This window comes from Silurus aristotelis, assembly GCF_946808225.1.
Source record: "Silurus aristotelis genome assembly, chromosome: 12".
Lineage (NCBI taxonomy): Eukaryota > Metazoa > Chordata > Actinopteri > Siluriformes > Siluridae > Silurus > Silurus aristotelis.
The window spans coordinates 19,950,972-19,969,141 of NC_139585.1; the positions used below are offsets into that span (position 1 = coordinate 19,950,972).

Consider the following 18,170-nt stretch of genomic DNA (forward strand, 5'->3'; position numbering starts at 1 on the left):
ACAGGTTCAGGTCTCCTAGGTCAAATGTAGAAAAAAATTATCTATTAAAAACTATACATATCTTTACAATTGTTTACTTCCAACTTTGTGGTAACAGCTTGTTGAGAAGAACCATTTATGGCAAAAGAAAACCTGGTGTCCCAATACTTGGAAATAGAAAATGAATGCTCCTTTCAGGGTTTTTTTTTTTTACCTTTTAAAACATGGAGCTTGTTGTTTATAATACAATTAACTTATCCCAAAAGTTAATTGTGCAACAATTTGTTGTGTATATGCAGTATATGCATAAAAATATTATGTATATATTTTTTTTTACATACTAAGTCAATTAATCGCTGATTATTAATTGGTTTAGAAGAATATTTTATGTTCTCTTATAGGAGAAAAAACAAAGCCACAAAGATGTTGTATTTTATTAGCTCCTCAGAGCTCTAACTACAAATGGGTAAAAAAAGAAAAACAGAAAGGAGCATTCGGATTTTCATTCCAGTAGGAGTAATGACTCATCCAGTACTTTTGAAATTGTATAAAATTATTTTTCCTTAATCATTTTAAAATATAATGACAGACATTTTATACACCATAGTAATTAAAGCCTTTTATTGAATTTTAAACCTAGGTTTAAAAACAGGCAGTGGTCTTTTAAGCAAATTGATGAATGTTTATGAATTCATTTAAAAGAATATATGATTATATATTTACTAATTTTAAGTTCCCATATGTGTGTATACTATGTAAAAACAATGGGAACAATAATAATGCTTATAAGGGTGTATATCAATATGTATAAGTATGTATTGTTTATGTGCGAATTGCTTTAGAAATGCATTCAAAATTGTATCTGTGAACTGATTGAACTTCTGGATTAATAGATAATTAATTGTAGAATACAGTTCCTGGTAGTGGACTCAGACTTTATATAGAATGTGTGGGTGTGTGGGCAAGTGCAAATGTGTATTATAGTCATGTCTTTTCAGTAGGAAATTTGCTCTGGCTCTCACAGATATATACAGAAGCTCTTTGTTCAATGTGAGAGCCTTGGCAGTATGGAGTCCCTCCTAGAGTGTTATTGGTTACACCGTGTACACCCACAGCTATTAGCGGGTTACAGGAGCACAAAGTGAGAATGAACTGAATTAATAACCGTCCTGCTATTAAAAGTGTGTACTAGTTTGAACAAGTTCATACAGAAACCACACTCTTATTTGGGATGTCTAGGAATATATAGTGAAAGAATTGTGGATTGCACCATCTTAAACTATATCATTAGTACTCCAGAAGTGCACTGCCAACACTTGCCTTCTATTCATGAACATTCTATTTATATTATCATTTCATGAATACATTTTCAACATTGAACTAAAAATATTGCTTCTCAGAAATCCTTGTTTACTGTTATCATCTGCTTCAGGGTAAACTGGGTAAAATTGAGTGAAAATACATGTGATTCATGGGATTCAAATACATTTTCAAGCAGAGGTCTGGGAACCTGCCGGATCTTGTAGACAGTCAGTTACAAAGATTTTGGAACAAAAGAAGGCCACATTTATTATGACACTCAAATCTTAACACTTTTACTTCTTTTAATAATACACCATCAGGAACTTCTGAACTGTTAGAATTTCCAGCACTAAAGAACTAGGTCAGCAATGTTTGTCAGAAAATTTTACAGGCAGGTAAAACCATCATGAATCAGCAAGATTAGTTGAATTGTGTGCAAGAACAAGAAGGATTGGTCAAAAATGTATTAAAGACTGTATAGTGGTAAATTCTTCCGAAAACGGGTAAGAATAGGATTGGAAATCAGTCCCCTGCACATCTTTGTCTTAAAGCCGTATTACACCTATAATACTTGGCGTACATTAAAAAGCTTTAGAAGTTTGTATAGCATCTCACTTACTTATTAGGTCTTAGGCTGGCTCATACACAGAGCTGTAAATTTAGTATTATATAGAATATGGAAATAATAGAAAACGTTTTGGTTTTGGATCCAGTTTTGGACTTAATACAATTATTTTTCATTCACACTGCCTAATGACATTTATCTCTCTTCTTTCGGTTTCTTGTCCCATTTTTTTTACCCAGGTGCATAACGAGTTCATCCTCCCCTCCGAGAGAGATGGCTTTATTAATCGAATGCGTGACATCATCAAACGAGCAGTGTCTCTAATGGGAAAAGATTTGGCTGGGCCGCAGGGCAAACAAGAAGGCATGCATTTCCCACAGCATAACGTTGCCAGCTCCATTTCCTCATTGCAGGTAAAGTCCACATGTAGTGTAGAAAATGGAGGCTTTATTACCGGTACTAGTATAGTAGAATAGCTCTCATACCTTTAAAAAACATGGAAAAAATAGCGTGTGTTAAGCTGTCAAAAATTGGTAACAAAATTTTTTTATACACAAATAGAGTTTGGTCCTTCCATTCTGTTAATAGGGGACGTTTTTTTGCTCCTTTCTGTCATTTTTTACATTTATTTATTACTTGTGGTGCTTAGCGTTATAGTCTGTAGACAAAGAGGGTGTACATCTGTTTTTTTTATGACCCTTGGAGTTTAGGGAGGTTTAGAAGATGTTTGGATGTTTGAGTAAACATAAAATAATGTAATTAACCAAAATTCATAGCATCATGGCATGCTTTTTTTCCTCTTGATTGACTTGGCTGAGCTTAACTGACTGTCTTTTCTTCACCTGTGTGAGCTAATGTTGCAGTGAATTGATTTACTGAGAGAAAAAGACACAGATACTAGATTCTGCAGCATACAGACTTTGTATTCATAGTGTGTTCCATGTAGACATTTTAAAAGAAGTTAACATTTTATAGTGGTAAGACTGATGTAAGATAGTCTGAACAGAAACAAGGCTAACTTGTTTAGATGTGATGTCGTCACTGGCCTGGCACTGCATGGTTAAAGGACTGGATTTGGACGTAATTGCCATTAAAGTCCAACATGTCCTGCCCTTAACATTTGATCAGTAAATTAGTAAAGTATTTTTTGTTGATTTTTGTTGCTCTAGGTAACTGCCTTCTCTCTCTCTCTCGAGATTCCCTTAGTTCTCAAATATCCTTTAACGAGTATCGGAGAGCAACAATGGCCTATTTCATGTTGAATAAGAGATCTGTAACACAGATTTACACACATATATACACTCGTACACATACAATTGCACACAGCACCCAGGGGGCTGCATAATTATTATCAGGACGCTGAGGAGATCTCTCTTGGTCCCTGCCCAGGGCCTGATTAGATCCAGACACTCCTCTAAATTAGAACATGGCCGTAAGAGATCTACGAGGGCCAACCCTAGCCGTGTGGAGTTTATTTAAATGAAGCGTGTGTTTGGGGTTGCCTGCGCAAGCTGTCGCCCATCTGTCTATTTGTGCACGTATGAACTGACCAGAGTTTGTTTTTCTTCAGTAAAAGCTTGTTCCGCTTCCTTGCCCACTCTTAGAGACTTCTTTATAATGTTGTCAGTGATGACCTAAGTAGTCTCAAACGCTTACAATGAGCTAGTGCCTTCATCATACATTTGTGTGTATAGGTAATTGTGAAAGAATGTGAGACATCAGCAGTCATCTCAATCAAGTCTAAAGAGTCTGGCATTACAGAAAGTTACAGTAATTAAGAGGTAGTAACTACTCTCCTTTAGATCATATCTCAGTCTGTCAACCATTTAAGCTATAATTTAAAAGCAAGCACTGGTACACTGCAAGCTACGAAAGCCTGTGCTTTAATTCTTTATCATATTTAAGTATTTTTAGCGTGACTTTTTTTTGAAAATGTATAGAAATTTCCACCTTTTCTCTTCACAGCCAAATCTGCTTGCTCGTACGCATTCCACCTCCTCTCTGCCAGGTAAGAATCAACCCAGTTCACATCAGTGCAACTAAACAATTATTAGAACATTATCGATGTAGAACATGTTGTGCTACATTACACAACTTTTTTTTCAGAGTCCCGTGGCTCAGTAGCAGGGCAGAACGGAGACATTACATCACCAGTACGTCCCCTCTTACGCTCACAGTCCTTCCATAACACATTGGGTAAGTGGTCCCACTTTCTCTCCTAAATCATCCCTCTAGTCCATGCATACATGCTATAATTTTTGCCATAGCTCTTACAACTGCTCTGTCTCTGTGCTGTAGAAGCAACTGGCAGAAAATAAAACACACAAGCCACTGTATTTAGGTTCTAGCTGGCGCCTGCTACCCAAACCAGGCTCAAAGCCTCACTGTGTATTTGTGTGTGTCGGCTCCAGTCCCATAACCACCTGAGTAATTACCTCACCTGAATGCTGCTTGTTTGTGGCCCGTGATTGGCATTAGAAAAATAGCTGGCAGGCTGTGTGTTGACCAATAACACGCCCCCTTAAGCTTTCTCTTCATTTCTCTTATCATTTCTCCAAAACTTAAGTTTCAAGTTTTATTTGTCATATGAATAGATGTCAGTGACAGTTTGTACAATTAAATACTTAAGTGCGGCTACAGGCAAACTACAGCGATATTAAATATCAAACAATATAAAACAAAGAAGAAAAAGTAAAGAAAAGCAATAATGAGGCATAATAAAGTTATATTTACTTACAAGTGGGTGCAGAAGTGTCTGAAAAATGTATATAAATTGTGTTATATGAATATTTACATATATGACATCAGCATAGAGGTACAGTGGAACCTCGGAGCTCGAGAGGGTTAGGGACTAAGGCCGGTCGCGAGTTCTGAATTTTCGCGACCTTTTGATACGCCCCTTCCAACCCAGTAAAAACCCAAAGAACACTATACGAAATCGATTTAAATGAGTAAATAACACTATTTTACTCCATAACACTTAATTATTAGACAATTTTAATGAGATAAACCTTGATTAGAAATGTTAAAACTAGCGTTTTGAGCAGCTCGCGGTTGCTCACGAGCCGATTTGAATGAGAGTCGCCGGTCGGAATGAAAGTTGCGAGCATGCGAGGTCGCGAGCGCTAAGGCCGCGAGCTCCGAGGTTCTACTGTATTTTTATACAAATATATAAGACAGAGGATAACAAGTAGAATGCATATATTAGAGTAGGTGTTCAAAAATACGTAAAAAAAAAAAAAAAAAAAACGTAGTTTGCAAGTAAGGTGCAAAATACTGAGTGCAATGGTATTAAGAGTTCTGAGAATTGAGAATTATGGGGTCCCAGTGTGTTAAACAGATATGTATGAAATGTATAACAGAGTCAGTTGTGGTCTGTGTTGAGGCTGTATTACAGTTCGTTGATGATTCTGATGGGGTTCTGAGGGTAAAAACTATGCTTCAGACTATTGGTTCTGGAATTAATACTCCGGTACCACCTGCCGGATGGCAGTTTGTTGAACAGCTGATCCCAGGTGACTGGGATCAGCTGTGATTTTCTAAGCCTTCCTCAGACACCGTGTGTGGTAGATGACCTGTACGGCTGGGAATTGATTTCCAATAATGAGTTCAGCTGCTCTCTGTAGGATTTTCTGTAGGGCCTTGCAATCAAGTACTATGCAGCTGCCATACCAGACGGTCAGGTATCCAGTTAGGATGCTCTCAATGGTGCATCTGGGGGGAGGCCAAACTTCTTGAGTCTGTGCAGAAAGTAAAGTCACTGACCAGCTGATTTAACAACTGACATGGTGTGCAGGTTCCAGGACATGTCATCAGAGAGGTGGACACCAAGAAACATGTATAGTTTTAACTTCTGTACCCCTTTGAAGTCCACTATCATTTCTTTGGATTTTCTGATGTTGAGGCAGAGGTTGCTATCACTGCAACATTGTCATGGCACTCTCCCCTCAACTCTGCAGGCAGTCTCCATCAGCTATGAGGCCCAAGATGGAGGTGCTGTCCGCAAACTTAAAGGTGATTTTGGAACTGTGCTGGGCAACACAGTCATGTGTGAACAGAAAGTACAGTGGGGAACTTAGGACACAATTTGGGGTCTGTTCATCAGAAAGTCCAAAATCCATTTACATCACTCTCCTCAACAGAAATATGTGGTGAATCGATAAACCAAAAATCCCAAAACGCTTAAATCTAAAAACCAGAACCCCCTCAGTGTGTTCTGGTTTCCTGTTGTTCCTATTGTCAGAGCTGTACTTTTCCTTTTATAGCGCAATCTGCCCTGCTGCTTCCTGGCACTCCAGACTACTTTTATGGAGTGTTAGCTCACTGTTATATTTCCCCACTATTTGCTTTTGCGTGGTTTCAGAACGAGTTGCCTTTTTTTTCCTTTATCCAGAGGCAGCCATCTGGTTTAAAACTTAAGACTCATTGTAAAACTTTCTTATACAATTAAAAATTTGTAATTTTATTTTACTGTAATGAAGCCAAAAATTGCATTTTATGTTTCAGTTAAATGAGAAGTTTGGAGTGGGAGTAGAAAACTGTTCATGTAAATACCTTTATTGTTCTTTAAATGCAAGAGAGAATAAAGCCTCTGTCATTAAAACGTCATTTATAATTAATAGCTCACAAAGCACTGGAAAACAAGATAATCCTAAAGAAGCATGTGAATGCATGAGTGATAGGACATTCAATTCAGTCAAAACATGACATAGCCCTTTTGCCCCAAAAGTTTCACATAGATGGGTGCACCGGAAAAGTGCTGACCCAATTATAGGAGATCAGAAGTTCCCAAAGATCCATAGCCATCTGTGACCAGGAGGCATGGATGAAACTGTACCTGTTCTCTCTGGGTGGAAGAGATGACATTCCCTTATCTCCCCTGTCAATCACAGTGCTCATCTATGTTGAAGAGGAGAAGTAGCCCTTTACTCTGAGTGTGTGCATTTGCCCCTGTGATGTAGCATGAACTGCCTTTACATGTCTCAGAAGAAAGCACAGAAAGAGTTTAGCCTTTCCCCAACCTGACTGGTAGTTGCTGGTGTTACAGGTTAAAGCTGGTTGGTGACCAAACTGAAAGAAACTTGTGGAAATCCATTAAAATATAGTGTTGAAGTTTAAGATATGTAAACATTTTTAATAAGCACAAAATAAAATCATTTAGATTTAGGGTTCTTTAGAACATCAGGAACTGTTTAACATTTGCAATTTGCAACCATTGTGGCACTATGGTACCTTTATACAAACAATTTAGTAACTGATTAAAATTCAGTATTTAGTCATCTCATTATCTTTTCACTTATTGTTTCATTTTTCAGGAACTTCACGCCCATTCCATACCACATACCCTTCTGATCCCATCATGTCCATGTCAAATATTGGCCACGTGCCTCAGTTTCCGATGCCAATTATGGCCGCCTCTGCTCAGCTTCCCTACATGTATCCACCAAACCCCGGCTCCCCCAAAACTGCTCATCCCTCACGGCCACACGTCCCCAGTAACTCCTCCCATCTCACGTCTGTCTCTTCTGGCCCTCATGTCTCAGATTCAGCGAGCCCCAGTGCTGATGGCAATCCCATGACCTCACATATGCCCACCATATGGGCACCACAAACACCTCCCCTTTTTTCCTTAGCAAATATGATCTCCATGGCCATGAGCATGGCTCAGTCCTTCATTCCTCCCACGAACATGCCAAACCCTATGGTGCCACCCATGCCCTCGTTTCCTGGCTTTCCTCCACACTTTAGTCATACTATGCCACCACAGGCCGGGTATCCAATGGCATATGCACCCCACTATACACTGCCTGCAGACAGCATATATCCACAGTTCAATCCTGAGGATCAAAATCTAAATCGGGATGCTGTTTATGGGTTTGCTCAAAGAATACATTCCACATTTCCACATGTCCCTGGGATACCCACGAATACATATACCCACGTGCAGCAGATGTCTACCGGTCTCCCACAGAAAGAGATTCAGGGAAGTCTTCCTACACACACTCATCACCAACCTATGGACTATCCTCTGCCACAAGAACATACAGAAGCTTTTCCCAGACCTTCAATAGACCAATCAAGTCTCTCCAGTTCATCTTCCTCTGGACTGTCATCTTCTCCAAGACCCAGTCCAGACAGCATGGTAAGCCATTCAGGTTGTTAAAGTGCAGTTGGTGTGAAAATTTACCACTAAAATAATGTTGCAAAACCCGTGCAATTTATTGTTAGGGAATAAGCTTCCATGATTAGAAATGCTAAACTAATGTAAATGTACGTTACTTTTTTATAAGGCTTCTTCCTCCAGTCCAAGATCCCTTTCCCCATCAGCAGAACCTGACATTGCTACCAGCATGTGTAAGCTCAGACAATCCCTTTCCAGCCCAGGTAAGATGGTTTAGAGATGATCTATTTTGTAATGACATGTACATTTACTGCATATAGGTGTGACATAATTATTTAATATGCAAGCTGTTTCTCCTTCTGTCTCAAGCTCTGCAAGTTACTGTGCTTTTCTGTAGACTTGGCTTGCCCATATTGGTGTTGGAAAACATTACCACCCATTAACTATAGCTTTAAAGGGGTTGCATAACCATTACCAATGTGTTGTAATGTTCCCTGGAACAAAGCCTGTAGGTATGAGTGCTGCCCAAAGCTTACACACGCAGCCAACAATAAACGTCCTACCCAGAATTCTTACATATGTGTTTATACCAAAGTCAGATCATAGATCATCTAGGCCAAAATAAAGTAACTGGTATTAACATAGTGGTTTAAAACTGGAATGTGTGTATATATATATATATATATATATATATATATATATATATATATATATATATATATATATATATATATATATATATATGGATGTATGGATGTATAGATAGATAGATAGATAGATAGATAGATAGATAGATAGATAGATAGATAGATAGATAGATAGATAGATAGATAGATAGATAGATAGAGATATTGTATTTTGTCTTCCCCCGAGCATTAACAGCATTATCGTCTTCAACAATTTGAGCTAGCTCTTTCATTGGATCAGACACATACAGGCTAGCCTTTGCCTTTAACTGGCTCAGAGTATCTCTAAAACTGCAGCACTTATGGTATGTTCCCAGTCTGCAGTGGTCAGGCTCTATCAAAAGTGGTCCAAGAAAGGAACAGTGGTGAACCGGTGACAGGGTCATGGGCGGCCAAGGCTCATTGATGCATGTGGGGAGCGAAGGCCGGCCCATGTGGTCCAATCCAACCGAAAAGCTACTGTCGCTCAAATTGCTGAAGAAGATAATGCTGTTAATGCTCAGAGTGTCAGGACTGATTTGGTAGCAACACTGGGAACAACACAATATTAGGCAGATGGTCATAATGTTATGACTGATCGGTGGCCATAAAGTAATGCCTGGTCAGTATGTCTGGCATGTAGATGTAAATATAAATATATACAATATATACAATATAAATATATAAATAATGTACATACATATACATACACCTTTTAGCTCTTTTTTTTACTATTTGACATTCTATTTTATATCTGATATATCCTATTTCAGAGCCAAAACCAGTAGTTACAGTTGGCCGCTTCCAAGTTTCACCTACAAAGGAGATCCCACCACCCTCTTTACGTCCTGACAAAAGCCCCAACACATCTCCTGCTCTGACACCTGTTGTCTCACCAGACATTTCCATTTGTTCCACCCATGATAATCAAACTAAGGAGGAAACAATTTTAGAAGAAAATGAGATCTCCTCCCTGAAGGCCACCTTCTCTCAGCAGCTCCACATAGACGTTCCTGAAGCTCAACACTTTTCCTTGAATGCCAATCATGATGAAAGCCAATCACTGGATCTTGAGTCGAACTTGTTATCTGAGGCTCCTCATGATATTTTCTGCCTCCATAAACATGAATCTCAACAAGATAGTGAAACTACTTGGACTGAGGAGACCAATAAAGATGAGAATGATGAGGCACAGCAGAGTGGTGACGAGAAACCGGACAAAAATAAAGAGGTCCAGGACAAATCGCAGCAGAGGAAGAAGAAATCCCGAAGGCTTGGTTCTGTACAGTCTCTGACTGGGACATCAGTGGACAGTGGGCTTTGTGTCATCATGGATCCAGATGGGAGTCTGGGGGATGGAATTATGGATAGCACTCAGTGTTCAGTCCCTCACCACAACATGTGGATGAGTTACACTCGCACCAATTCCTACATGAGCAGTGACGAATCAGAAAGTGAGGACGAGGAGATGTGGGATGAGCTGCAGGAGCTGAGAGAGAAGTAAGCATCTCATTGGATAACTGTTATAAGTGTTTAACAAATCAACAAATTGAGACGCTAATGACTATTGTTCTGTCCTGCAGGCATTTGTTCGAGGTGCAGTCTCTGCAGGCGGTACAGAAGCGAGAAATAGAGGAGCTTTATGAGCGGATGGGAAAAGTTCCTCCTCCATGCATCCTCTCACCAGCAACCATGTTGTCCAGTCGGCAACGTCGGCTGTCTAAGGGAGGGGCCTTTCCTTCATCTCGTCGCAACAGCCTTCAGAGACTGGATATTCTCCCTATGACAGGTAGGACTTTCCTTTATTTCCTTTTCTAAATAGCAAGAACATAAAAATTCACATTGATGTGCAAGTTATGAGCAACACTGCACAACTGCAATGTCCGGTACACTCTGCTTTTAATGATTGTGGCCATACCTTGTCCCATGTGTTTCTGTCTGTTTGCTCTTCTCTGCATTAGACCCATAACACTTGGACTTTATAGAATAATAAACTCTTTAAAAGAAGTAAAAAAAGGCAAATGTTTACTCTTACTTTGATTGCTTCACAGGGATAATAAGAAAAAACTCGGTAAGTGGCGGCAGCAGCAGCAGTAGCGGCAGCAGCAGCAGTAGCAGCAGCAGCAGCTCACAGGAACGACCTGCTAAAGGGGTGACCTTTACTCCTGACCTTTCCAGAATGGTATGCTCCACTTCAATAGTACGTACACCAACCAGGCATAACATTATGACCACCTGCCTATTATCGTGTTGGCCCCTCTTTTGCTGCCAAAACAGTCCTGACCCATCAAGCATTAACAGCATTAACTTCTTTAGCAATTTGAGCTACAGGAGCTCCTCTGTTGGATTGGACCACACGAGCCAGCCTTCGCTCCTCCCTTCGCTTAATTGCTTGGCTGTCCATGACCCTGTTGCCGATTCACCACTGTTGCTTTCTTGGACCCCTTTTGATAGATACTGACCACTGCAGATTGAAAACCCCCCACAAGAGCTGCAGTCTTGGAGATGCTCTGACCTAGTCATCTAGCTATCACAATCACATTTGGCCCTTGTCAAACTCAAATCCTTACACTTGCCCATTTTTCAATGCTTCTAACACATCAACTTTGAGGACATAATGTTCACTTGCTGCCTAATATATCTCACACACTAACAGGTGCCATGATGAAGAGACAATCAGTGTTATTCACTCACGGGTCATAATATTATGCCTAATCGATGTATAATAGTGCCTGCTGTTAAATTCTGTTACATTACTTCAGCTTGTTGCAGTTTCCTGTAACCATACCAGATATTAATATATTTTTTGCATATGCATTTACAGTCTACATGTGCCATGTGTGTAAAAGTAACTTTTTTTTCCTTTTATTCGCAGTAAACATTCATAACTAAGCCTGTTGGTGGAACTAGATTAGACTACCTCATCCAGCACATGCCTGCTGTTCTCTTACTCATCCTGCTGAGGAAAGAAGACTTTACAAAGACAGAGAAAATGCCTTTCGCTGCTGGTAGATGAGACTGTGTCAGCAGCAATTCCTGTTCAGACACTTCTAGGGTCTCAGTCACTGTCCCGAATTATTCTAGTGATGTTCTGACACTGTTAGTCTGCAACCCAAGGAAAACACATTCTTAACTCCAGAGTGTAACAAACACTGTGTTCTCGATTACTGAAATATGTGACCATGCATTCCGACTTTGCTGTTGAGAACAGTGCAGTGTTCTTGTGACAAACCGTGCTTTAAGAGACACTAAAAACAAACTTCCACTACTGCCGTTGCAAAATTGTGCTGCTGCGAAGATGCTGCTGTCACTGCCGTTTCTGTGGTGAGCTCAGTGATGCGAGAGTAACGTACATATTTCTGAGCTCAACAGTGGCGCTTTAGTGACTCAGGCCTGGCCATGTCCTTTGCACTTTTCTAAAATAAACCGCCTGTAGATGCAGCTGTCAGATCAGCTGAACAGAAATGTGATTCCTCCGGCTGTGTGTATGCTTGCGAGCGACAGAATAACACAAGTGCACTGGACAGTGTATCCCTCCTGAATGTTTTCTGATTTTGTTTTGTAGCTGTAGTAAAATGTGACATTGCTCAATAGTCTTGATCAAAGAAAACCAATTTACCATGATAATAAACTGCTGCCTGATATACTGTATACTTTATAGAAATGTGCAGTTTTGTTTCCCGGGCTCTATTTTCCGGCTTATACGTGTCTATTTTCTCTTTTAGTTATTAATGTGAATCAAAACTGGAGGTAAAGATCTGATTGTTGTACAGTCGAAATGAATTGTGCATTATACAAGCATTATATCATTATTTTTATTTTTTTCAAGCAATGCAGTTCAGATTTGCTTGTGTACATAGACAGATTTTTTTTTTGGACATATAGTTACTGATTATAAAGATATATGGAGGCTACTATTCGACCAAAATGCACACAGCACTTCAGCAATGACGCAATTCGAAATGATTTTGCAGTTAATACAGCAGAGCCTGGGGTAAATACATACACTGCCTGGTTAAAAAAAAAAAAAAAGAGAGACACCTGGATCTAACTAAGCAAATAGATAAGAGGCTTCATTTAACTATTATTGCAGTACAAGTTATTTATTTCAGAAGTGTCAAATTATTGGCCTGCAATAAGCAAAGGAAAAAATTAAGGAGAATGCTGTAGCTACTACGGTTGTGTTAAGAATTGTCCAAATCATTAATAAACCCTGAAAGCATAGTGGAGAACCATCATCTTTAATGATTGGTAATGGTGGATCACTTCAACATTTGGTGAAATAACTGTGGAACTCAATTTTGGCAAATTGACTAACTGAATATATTAAATGGCTATATTCTATGGCTCCGGCATGTCAATCCATTCAAATTGTGAAAGAGTGGTTCAGGGAGCGTGAGACATCATAGTCACACATGGATTAGCCAACAGAGAGTCCAGACCACCATCGAGAATTGCAAGGTTTCTTCCTCATACCATCTAAGTGAGTTTTTCCTTCCCAGTTACCCCAGGCTTGCCCTTTGGAGATAAATACACATAATTCACTTATAAAAAACTTTTTTGGTTCTATATTTCTTTCAGTCTGTAAAGCTGCATTGAGACAATGTCCATTGTGAACCTGAATTGAATTCAAATTTTCGAACATGCTAAATAAGACTTTACTCAGCAGTCCAGCAGTTTTTTATCGGCCAGGCAGTGTATATTCTTATCTCTTCCGTGATGTTTTAGTTCTTTTTGCTTTTATGCACTTTGGTTTGAAGATCTTTATGTATTTAGTTGGGAAATCAAAGCCAGATCTTACCTGCTAAAAAACAGAAAATGTATTTGTTTCATGAATTTAATGAATGAATATTTTATAACCTATTTCTTACCATAAAGGTATATGACTCAAATGACTTTAAGGGATAAAATGCTTATGTGAGGTTGTTTAAATTTAAGAGAAAGTTAGTTGTTTACCTTATACTTACATTAATAAATATTATTAATAATCACAAACTGTGAAATGAACACATGTTGCCTTTATGTAAACAGTGAATTTAAAAAATGTGATACATTTTTGTTTTACAGAATGTGATGCTTGTTTGCAAAGCTGCTACACTGCCATGCATTGTCATTTCTTTCCTCTTTTTTTTTTAATAATACATGAATTTGAATATACATGTATTTGTACAATTAAGCATAAATAAAAAATATAAATGAGTAAAAAATCTGCATGACAGAAATGAATGTGCATATAAAGGATATGGCAAATATCGGACTTTTATTGACACTGCCAAAAAAAAAAAAAAAAAAAAAAAAGTTCACAGATAAACATTTTATCAACTTATATTTTCAGCACTTTTCATGGAGCATAAGGTTGAGCAGTGCCCTCTTGTGGTATATTGATTAAATTCCTCCGACTGTCATTTTCATTCAAGACCTCATTGTTTCTCCAGTTTGTGATTTTTGCCCAAATCTTTATGAATGAGCAGAAAAGTGACAATGGTGAAAATTCAATGGCTAAATCTCAAATATTTCCACACTGGAAACTGGAAAGGGATGTATACTGGTATATTGCAACTTCTTCTGCTTCAGGAAATTCCTAGCCAGTGGATAAGACTAAAGAACTATGGCGTGGTTTGTAGCCAAGAAAAAGTACACACAAATTTTATACTAAGAGTGCTAAGAACACATTTAATCAAAGCTTCATATGACATCTGAATTTAAGGGACAAATGTACTGGAATAGAAGTATACAAATCTCCAGAAACAAGTAATGAACAACCTGTTAACAATACAGAATTATTTTATCCTTTATGTAGTTTATTTATAGACGAGGCAAAGCTCCATTTGAGATCAGGCCCAAAACGAGTGGTTGCTGTTTATTGGTGCACAGCATTGTCCCAAATCATCTTTGGGAATCCAATTCTAAATGGTCATTAGTTCGCTCCAGTCTTTGGGTTCCGCATCCTGGCAGCCATCTTTGCTTCTTCATCAATTTTCTCCATGATTTTTTCTTGAGACACGGAGTAGAATGTATAGCCATCTGGTGAAACTCAGTCAAGGTTTGTACATGTTTGCAAAATAGTTAGCCATAGTCCTGATGCAGCACCTTTTAGTGTGCAAAGAAGGATTAGATTTCAGCAAAATGACCCACAGCATATAACCAAGATAATGGCAGCTATAGGACAAGTCCCAAATGTCTTTCAGTGGCTCAAAGAACTTTATCCCATAGATAATCTGTGGACAGACATGAATACAGCAGTTTCACAAAAAGTCCCCACACAATCTGACTGACTTTAATAAGAATCTTTAGGATAAATACGAGAAAAGACCCAAATCCAGTTTTGCAAACGTGTAAACACTCACCTAAGAATAGTCAAAAACAACTTCTTAGCTAAAATAGACTTGATGTTTAGATTTTTTCTTCAGTGAAACAGTGTAAATGACTGAAGGCCAAAGTCAATTTACCCAACTGGACATACATTTTCACAATAAACTGTGCAAACACAAGGGGTCTGTTTATGGTTTTAAACATGCGAATACTTACTAAGTATTAAGGTGTTGACATTTATATAAAACTGACCATTAGACTACTGGAAATGATGATATTGTAGGGCTGCAACAACTAATCAAGAAAATCAAAAATAATGGATAATGAAATTCGAATGCCGTTATCGATTATTCAGGCTGCTGATGTTATGAGTTTGCAAGATAACTTCTGTTTTCAAACGTGATTTCTTGCGGCTTGACTGCGTTCAAATGCTTGTTTTCAATGTTTGTATATTTAATTTATTCATATATCATTCAATTATTATACAAAAATAAATGACATTCTAGATGCTTATATCTCCACAGCTAAACAAAATGTCTGTGTATTTTTTTTAAGTATGGTTGTCAACTTGTCATCTGCAATTATCATGAAAAACAATACAAATATTGATTTACACAATTTACACCATACTCAAATGCTTTTTTTTTCTTCACAAAAAGAAAAAAATCCAGCATGAGTAAATTTGTTTAAAGGAGAAATCCCCCATACAGTCCTCAACAAGCAGCCACTATAATTTTTAAAAATCGAAATTAAAGATAGCTATTATTATTTTTGCAAACTCAATATGTATATACGTTTATGCATAAATACCCTGAATTAGGGTTCTATATAGTTCTAATAGTCAAAACAGCTTACAGTATTTAAAAAATGTTTTTTTTTTTTCTTTTTCAATTAATCGACTTTTTAAAAAAAAGGACTCGTCTGTTTAATCGAGTAGCGAAATAATGGTTAGTAACACTTATAATAGTAATAATAATAGTTAGGCCTGTAAAATTACATAATTCACATGATTTCAATCATAAATTGTCCACTTAGATTTTTCTTCATCATGTTATTCAGACATTACTATTATTTTTTTGGGAACATTCTGATACAAGAGATACAACAAAAAGAATGCTGAAAAGGTCTGGGAAATAACAGCTTTTTTATTTTTACTCCTGTCTGTAAGACGTACTATAGTGTAGTGTACTTGTGAAAGAAGTGTTGCGATCTTAAACAGGAGCAGCTGGTATGATAAAAGGGCTATTAGAGATTAAACCAACCGGTCCTTCAAAGATAAAAAATACACAATATAAAGTTTCATTTTTAGGATCTACATAAGATTATTTACAATTAACAAATGTCTTAAAGTAGATTTGTGTTAAAATAAAAAAAAATAAAAAAATGAGTTTCAGGCTCGTTTTCTGACATTATTATTATTACGAGTTTCTTCAGAATATTTCTCTTCTGTGCAACACATTTTGATGTGCAAATGACAATGCAATAAATATGGAAATGCCACCTGGTGACTTTAAGCAACTTTTCGCCCATTAATTAGCTGCTTTTCCTTGAAAACCTTTTTCTGATATAATTTAACATAATATTTTATGATATTATTACACACTGCCTTGCCATAAAAAAGTCACACCAATATTTCATTGGACCGCCTTTTGCTTTGATTACGGTACACATTCACCATGCTACTGTTTCGAAAAGCTGTAGCAATGCCAGTGTTTAGTATATACAGGTATTGAGCCGACCTAACTTTTGATCACATAACGTTGCAGAACCTTGACCTGACCAACTATAGCAACTATAGATTGTAACACTGCACCCACAGGCTTGTACAGTAGACACTAGACAAGATGGGTACATCTGAACTCTTCAGACCACAAGACATTTTTTCCAAAATCCATTCTTTATGCTCCCCTGCAAACTGAAGCCTTTTTCAGTTTTCACCAATAAGTGTTTTTATTTTTTTAAGGCTACACTTCTGTTTAGTCCCAATCCCTTATGTTCCTATCGAATTGAACATGGGGAAATGAAGATTGGACTTTCAAGGGAAACAGTTTATGAGGTCTGATGAGTCCAGATGTACCCTGGTCTAGAGTGATGGGTGCATCAGGATAAAAATCCAGGCTGATGAAGTGATTCCTAGTGTCTACTGTACAAGACTGTGGGGGCTGTGTGATGATCTGGGGTTGCTTCAGTTGGTCAAATCTTGCTTCAGCAACATAATGTCCCCAGAAAACGACTACATGAATATGATGAATGACCAGTTACATCAATGTATTTATTTTTTCTTCTCTAACAGCACAAACATATTCCAAAATGACCATAAAAAATAATCGAGCGGCTCAAGGAGCATATCATTTTCACACATGGATTGGCCATTACAGAATCTACCCCTTAACCCCATTGATCATCTTTAGGATGTGCTGGAGAAGACTTTATGCTGTAGTCAGACTCTTCTATGATCAGTACATAATTTTGGCGAGGACTGAATGCAAATCTGGACGGAAACAAATGTTGTGATATTGCAAAAGCTTAGTGAAACGGTGCCACGACGCATGCGTGACAGAATCCAAGCAGAAGGCGGTCAAATGAAATATTACTGTGACTTTTATTTGGGTCAGGAAGTGTATATTAGCAGTATAATATACCATGAGATCAAAATGTGTTACAAAAATGTAAAAGCTTCCTGACTGGTCTATATTAAATGTTAGCCCTAGATGCCTTCATGTCTAGATCTAATATAAAAACATTAAATCGCAGTGTAATACATCACTAACTTAACGTGATCGCACCCTATTTAGTGACTCTACCAGTAAAAGAAACAATACATTACATAATATTATTAGAGTAATATATTACAGCTAGCTAGCTAGTATCCTAGCAGCAATAACCTTGTGTAGTGATAGTTAAGGATACAGATGCCCATTACTAGGGCTCCAATGGCAAGTCCGGTTATAAGATTTCGTGTGCGGAGTTTTTGGCTCTTTTTCCCCCACTGAGCAAGTTCAGCTTGCCGGATGAATTGCATCTGTTCTCGTGTTAAATTGTCTTTGGTAGGATTGATCCTCCTGGCATATTCGCCTTCAGGTTTCCCTTTACCTTCCTGATCAGCCATGCTTTCCCGTAGCGCTTGTGTTCGTGTGTGTTTTTGTGGTCAAACACGCGCAAGTGATGCGCAAGTGGTCCACATAAAATGAAGCTGCGCTTTAAAAACGCATATGCCAAAATACTA

The 18,170-nt window shown here is 38.0% G+C and overlaps 3 protein-coding genes across 3 annotated transcripts in view; 1 reads left to right on the forward strand and 2 right to left on the reverse strand.

Annotated features, from left to right (window-relative positions):
* Positions 1-13,839, forward strand: part of wnk4a (WNK lysine deficient protein kinase 4a) — a 49,565-nt gene extending 35,726 nt beyond the window's left edge. Inside the window, exons 13-21 of the mRNA XM_083555696.1 lie at positions 2,086-2,259; positions 3,812-3,854; positions 3,953-4,042; positions 7,162-7,988; positions 8,137-8,230; positions 9,406-10,132; positions 10,216-10,421; positions 10,684-10,814; positions 11,508-13,839. Of these exons, the coding sequence (XP_083411822.1) occupies positions 2,086-2,259; positions 3,812-3,854; positions 3,953-4,042; positions 7,162-7,988; positions 8,137-8,230; positions 9,406-10,132; positions 10,216-10,421; positions 10,684-10,814; positions 11,508-11,510 (2,295 nt within the window). The 3' untranslated portion in view covers positions 11,511-13,839. The remainder of the gene's footprint in view (positions 1-2,085; positions 2,260-3,811; positions 3,855-3,952; positions 4,043-7,161; positions 7,989-8,136; positions 8,231-9,405; positions 10,133-10,215; positions 10,422-10,683; positions 10,815-11,507) is intronic.
* g6pc3 (glucose-6-phosphatase catalytic subunit 3) overlaps positions 1-18,170 on the reverse strand; it is a 269,889-nt gene that overhangs the window by 38,011 nt on the left and 213,708 nt on the right. The gene's annotated exons all lie outside the window — the stretch shown is intronic.
* Positions 13,629-18,101, reverse strand: coa3a (cytochrome C oxidase assembly factor 3a). The gene is made up of 2 exons (XM_083555772.1): positions 17,855-18,101; positions 13,629-14,656 (listed from the first exon to the last, which is right to left on the reverse strand). The coding sequence occupies exons 1-2, from the start codon at positions 18,051-18,053 to the stop codon at positions 14,550-14,552; spliced, it is 306 nt and encodes a 101-aa protein (XP_083411898.1). The 5' UTR covers positions 18,054-18,101; the 3' UTR covers positions 13,629-14,549.